Source organism: Gavialis gangeticus, unplaced genomic scaffold, assembly GCF_001723915.1.
Source record: "Gavialis gangeticus isolate Ggan-Ray unplaced genomic scaffold, GavGan_comp1, whole genome shotgun sequence".
In the NCBI taxonomy this organism is placed as follows: Eukaryota; Metazoa; Chordata; order Crocodylia; family Gavialidae; genus Gavialis; species Gavialis gangeticus.
In genome coordinates, this window is record NW_017729005.1 from 4,402,122 (window position 1) to 4,408,394 (window position 6,273).

Genomic DNA, 6,273 nt, shown 5'->3' on the forward strand with positions numbered 1-6,273 from the left:
TAAATAAGGAAGTGTCTAAAATATTACAAGTTTAAAGGCAAACTGGTCTTTTCCCATAAGTCAGACTCCAAAGCCATTTACTTTTTAATAGATTTTAAAGCCAGAAGTGACAGGGGTGGTATTAGGGCAGTGCACATTATGCAGTTCCATCAGACCCTATATTGGTCAGGGGTCCCATTGCACTAGTAGCCATGGAACTGACTAGGAGGGATCATTTTTTATGACTGTTGCTAATATAGTTCTCTAGTAAAAAGTGGGGGGACTGATACCGAACATTTGCACGTGTCCCCAAAAGGTGAACTACCTCCAGAGAAGAGATTGTTTTCATTACCTACTCCAGGGGTTTTCAACCTTTTTTAACAGGTGTACCCCTTCAGTCTCAACATTTCAGCTCATGTACCCCTTTATATATTTTTCTTGTTGTTAAGGGGTGGGGGCAGATTGAGGTCCCTGTGGTGAGGGTGGGAGTGGGGCTGGGGATAGGGCAGGGACAGGTGCTGCAGAGGTGGAGGGAGAAAAAATTATTTGGGGGGACTGAGTGCATGCACCTCCCAGTAGGTAAGTCTGTGGGGAAAGGGGTGGGGGGATGGAAAAAGGCCATGGGGGGAAGATTGAGGACCCCGCAGTGAGGGAGAGAATGGGGTAAGTGGTGGGATAAGCAGTGGGGTGGGTAGAGGCAGTGGGGTGGGGTGGGCTGGGTGGTGGGATAAGCAGAGGCTCAGGGGTGCCCCCCAGGCCTCCACTTGTCTCACCACCCAGCCTGGATCAGGCCCCACTCACCTCAGCCCATGCTCCTGCCCCGCTCCCTCCCTCACTATGCGGGCCTCAGTCTGCTCTCCACCTCCCCATTGTGGTGAGGAAGGGAGTGGGGCTGGGGATTGAGACCCCCACAGTACAGAAGGGAGCGGGACGGGCAGGGGTGAATAATTCACCCCTGCCCCACTCCCTCCTGCACTGTGGGGATTGTCCCATGACCTGGCTTGGCTGGGGCCCCATTCACTGTGATGGTGGCTTGTCAAAGGGCATGGCACGGGGGAGCCAAGGGGGGAGCATATGTCCCCCTCCCCGGCTCCCCTGCCATGCACACAGCGGCAGGGACCCTCCCCTGTGCCCCTGGACGAGCTGCCACTCTCCAGTTGTCCCATGACTTGGCCCAGCTGGGGCCTCATTCACGGTGAATGGGGCCGCAGCCGGGCCAAGTTGTGGGACAATACCCACAGTTCAGGAGGGAGTAGGGCAGGGGCAGGGGTGAATAATTTGCCCCTGCCCCACTCCCTCATCCACTGTGGGGGTCTTGATCTGCCCCCACTCCCAGCTGAGTCACAAAGTGAGGGAGGGAGGGAGGGAGTGGGGCTGGGACAGGCATGGCACAGCCAGAGCGGGGTGTGGTTTTGAGCTTTGTGGGGGGGTAGCGGCTTCCACTGCTATGCACAAGCCTGGGAGGGCATGGGGTGGTGTGTGCCCTCCTGATCTGTGTGGAGCAGGCTATGGCTGCGGGCTTGGGTTGGTGCTGCACTGGGCTCTTCCTGGAGGATGCTGGGCCGAGCTGAGCTTGGGGTGGGGTGGGCTTGGGGTAAATTTGCTGTAACCTCCCCAACCCCCTCCCAGCACAGCTCAGCCCAGCATTCCCAGCAGGAACAGCCCAGTGCTGCCCCAGCCTGTGGCGGCCCACAGCTCGCCCCACATACTGATACAGAGTACGTGCCCCCTGTGCCCTCCTGAGTGTGTATGTAGTGGCAGCATTGGGAGGGGAGGCTGAATGGAGTGGGGGTTTGGACACAGCAGCCACCACCACCACCACTGCTGCCATGCCGCTTTTTGATGGCTGATCACGACTCCACGGCTGCTTATGGGCCTCATGCCCGGCCAATTGCGCACTGCCGGGTGTGGGCACAAAACACACTCCCCCCACCTCGCTATTTAGATCCTTGCAGCTCTGCTGTAAGGGAGTAGTGGCCAGTCAGGAGAGTGAGCTGGGGTGGGGGTGGGGAGGGGTTGCGGTATGCTGCACAGGGCCAGCAGTGCCCGGCGCATCCCTCTTCTCTCCCCCAGGTAAGAGGTGAATGCACTGGGGGGGAGACTGCTGCTGCATCCGTCCCTGCCTTCCCGTGCATACCCCCTTTAACCTTTCTAATGCCCCTGGGGGTATGTGTATCCCTGGTTGACACCCCCTGATCTATTCCAAACTCTACAGGAAACAGGCCATAAAACAAAAATCAGTAATTTTGGTATCTAGCCCAGTAAATATCTGGTCGAAAGAGAAATACAGAACTACTACTCTTAACACTTCTAGTGAAGCTGATACTTTTTTCCCCCTTCCCATACATTTTCTAAAAGGAGCACCATCAGTTGAATTTCTTGAGTCTCCTGTTACCAACATGGACCATCCATTTCTAAAAGCATTCCAAGGACCATCCAGTTCTGTGCAAGTCAGCTCACAGTTACCAGGTAGTCATGAATTGTTATAAACATATCTTTTTTAATGTCTGGTATAGTACTAATATATTATATTATACTAAGTATATTGTATAAAGTTGATTTATGAATTCAACTTTAAAGTTATACTTCAGAATTCAAAACTGAAGGGAGTGCAGAACATTAATTCCTCTCAAAACATTTATATCATTAATAGAAAAACTTTTTGTATGCAAGATGCTTCAGAATAACTTAAGACATTTTTACATGGTTTATTATTTTAAATAATCTTTCTGCTTTTACTTTAATACAAAACCATTTTTCTTTGTCTTTGATGATTTGCCTGATGCAACTGTTTTCTTTCTCAGTAATGGTATCTTTTATCCATTACTGAGACCATGGGCTTTCCAGTTTTGTTTCTTAGTAAAAGTTCAACATCTATGAACATACAGAACATATGTATATATTTAGCATAATATTATGATTTTTTTTCCTCCCTGAGAGTAAATTATTGTACGGAACTAGTAGGGAAGTTTTACAAGCCATATTTTGTGTCATAGTAGGATGGTAGTAACAATCTAGCTCTTCTCACATTCTTATACTATGTATTAGTTGTTCCACTTTAGAGCCAGTTAACAGCACTGCTTATTTAAAGAAATTGCCTTAAGTAACATAGGAATTTTTTACCTTTGTTTTGTGGAAAAAATAATTTTAAAGCCTTTTCTTCCAAATGTGATACACACTGAAATTGGTAGAATGATAAGTATTAGATAAATGTATATATTTTTGTTTTTTTTCAGGTAGTTCTGCTGAGGCAATGCAGGTATCCCATGTCAGAAATTCTGAAGAAGATGACATGGCTTATTTTGAAAAGCGGTACCAGGAACGGGTAAGTCATTGGATTTTTGCAGTGGAACTTAATGCAAACATATTCCCTCAAAAGGAAAGAGAACTAATTAAAGGGGACTAATTAAAGATGATAAAAATAAAATTGCAATTGCCTGCAGTTGGATGCACTACTATAATTTCTACTGTTCTGGTCCTGAGAAAATACTCCTTTATGAAAATGAGGGTTGTGACATAGTTACTTAGCAGTGCTGAAGATTATAGACCATTCGCATCTGGAATGGTTCAATGACCTTTCTCTTCTCACAGCAGGTATAATTTATAACTGTTCTGTCTTAGAGGAGGGTAAGGAAATATTACCATGCCACAGAGAACAAACAAATTCTGAAACAAAAAGCTCTTTCCATTCTGGGCAATAAAGAAAAACAGTCTGCAAAAAATAAAGTTCCCTTCTTTAACGGGTGGTCTCCTAAAACTTCATACCTTTTATTTATTAAAAGCTATTGTAGTTTTTGTCTAATTTTTGGTTAAATGCAGAGTATTACTTAACTCTTTCTTCTCAATTGGAAGCATGCTGTAACTGTTTACTTGTTCTTCTGTAAAAGCAATGTGATTTAACTAACTAGTTTTAGAAAACTTTATACTGCTGTTGCGCTTGTTCTTTGCAAAAGATGTTATCTTTATTTCTTTTAGAACTGTCTGAGCTTTTTCAAACTCTGAATCTTTACTTTTAAAAATATTTTTCAAGGACTATACTACAGATTTAGCAAATGTAATATCAGTTTAGAAAAATGGTATTACTACTAAGTTGCAAGGCCTTTACCAAGATTTTGAAGGAAAAGGATTTGAGGCTTAGTAATAATGCTATTAGAGAGGTGGTTATAGGAATTCTAGATGTTTTACTCAGCCCTGCAAAGATGCAAAAATGTGAGTGGAGTACTATTATAAGTGTCTGTCTGTCTTACAGTTGAAAAAGGAGAAGGCTGCTAAACAGAAAGGAAGAGGTCCATTGCCTTCAAAAAATCCATGAAGGTTGATGAAAAAAATAAGTTCTTGCAATACTTGATACTGAAGCATATCTTCATCATATTTGTTGAATGTCTGTAGTTTTCAGTTTCTCATTAACAATATTGCTGTATTAAAATACTGATAAAATTAATTTTAAAGTTCTTATGGTCCTTTGAAATGAAATTGGTACTTTTGTCAAGGTAGTTAGTTTAGCATAATACCTAATCTCTCAATTACCATATTTGCTCAAAGCTGAGATGAGGTTTTTTTCCCCCCATTCAATATGCAGAAAAAGCCCCTCATCTTGGATTTGAGTACTAGCCAGTGGTAGGGAGGGGCAGGCAGCTTCTCTGCTGCTCCAATTCCAGGTCTCTGCTTGCAGGGATTGGGCTGTGGGGCCTTGTGCCACCTCTGCCTGCTGGGATTCACAGGGCCCCATGCTGCCCTGTGCATTTCTGATTTCCCTCCCATCTTTTTATACCACAACTGCTTACTAGGATCTTTTTTGTCTTATGGCTTCCTCAGGTATGGCCACTGCACTCCTGTGCCAAACTCATAAAATAGCCATTAAATAGGAATAGACACAGTACATACTGCATGAAAACAAAACGACTGTATCATCCTGTTTTGTGTAAAATTCCTTCTTTCCTCTTGCATCATGCCTTATCCAACTCAGATGGTGTGCTCCTTGACACCAGAAACATGTCTTTATTCTCACTTCACAATAACATTCAAGACCAGGGGTGGGCAAAATGCAGCCTGGGGGTCAGATGCGGCCCGCCAGGCCAATCTATCTGGTCCGTGGGGCCGCTAAAAAATTTAGAAAATGAATATTAATCTGCTGTGGGCTGCCTGTCATGCCCTTGATGGCTTTCTGAAACTCAGTAAGCGGCCCTCTGCCCAAAATAATTGCCCGCCCATGTTCAAGACTGTAGCAATATATTTATATAAATGAATAAGGTAATTAAAAAGGTTGGTTAGTTTAGATAAAACACTTCTTACTTTAATTAAAATGTATAACATGATATTACCATCTCCAATTAATCTTTAATATAAAATTTGTATTTATATTTCCGCTTAGAAATTAAAAAATGACAAAATTTTATACAGGAGCTATAAAATGCACTTGTGCTCCCTCTACTGGTTTAATCTCAGCAATTATCTAAATACATACTATATAAAATTATGTAGTGCAATGCTGATACACATGCTGGGAAATAATATTAGGAATTTGAAAAGAAAAATTAGGGAAAGATATTTTAAGTTCAGTTTAGAAAAGAGAGTTGCAAACTAAATGGGGGAGGTCTAGTTTTAAAATTTTTTTTCTCACCCCAGCAACTTTCTCAAATAGGAAGAAGGGTCTTAGAAATGTATATAGGTCAGAGATTAGGATTTTCTCTCTACACAACAAGTATCTTTAAATTTGCAATGGTAATGCACAGTCTCTTCCTTGCATTTGCTAACATGTTTGTTTTTATGTTTTTCTATGCTAGTACTATTAAATTCCTCATTTTAGGACAATTTAAAGACATTACTTTTGTTGAATATGTTTGAGATTTTCAATTTAAAAATATGATCACACTTGTCCCCAGTAAACTGTGTTAACTGGAAACTAGTAAATTCATTTTTATTGATGTATCATGTACTTCCTTTCATAATTAAAAATAGATTTTGTCAGAGTAACATATTATTGCGGATAGAAGGATAGGTATTGCTGTGTCTATGCCAGTGGTCTCCAACCTTTTTAGGTTGGAGATCACTTTTGGAATTTAAGAGGAACCGAAGATCTACCCCACCCCAGCAGGTAAGTTTGTGAGGAGAGGCAGGGGGAAGGGAAAGGGCCATGGAGGGGGAAAGGGCAGATGGAGACCCTAGCCCTACCCCACTCCCTCCCTCACCGCTGGGGCCTCGATTGCACCCCCCCGTCCATGCTGGTGAGGCAGGGGCAAACCCTGCACAGCTGGGGTGGGGTGGGGGACAGAGCTGCAAGTGGCTCGTCCAGGA

The 6,273-nt window shown here is 43.6% G+C and overlaps 1 protein-coding gene across 2 annotated transcripts in view; it reads left to right on the forward strand.

Annotated features, from left to right (window-relative positions):
- The window catches only part of FAM221A (family with sequence similarity 221 member A), a 28,910-nt gene extending 24,490 nt beyond the window's left edge, over positions 1–4,420 (forward strand). For both annotated transcript variants that reach the window (XM_019508584.1, XM_019508585.1), the window contains exons 5-7: positions 2,338–2,448; positions 3,216–3,304; positions 4,229–4,420. In XM_019508584.1, the coding sequence (XP_019364129.1) occupies positions 2,338–2,448; positions 3,216–3,304; positions 4,229–4,291 (263 nt within the window). In that variant the 3' untranslated portion in view covers positions 4,292–4,420. The remainder of the gene's footprint in view (positions 1–2,337; positions 2,449–3,215; positions 3,305–4,228) is intronic.
- Positions 4,421–6,273: the final 1,853 nt, after the last annotated feature.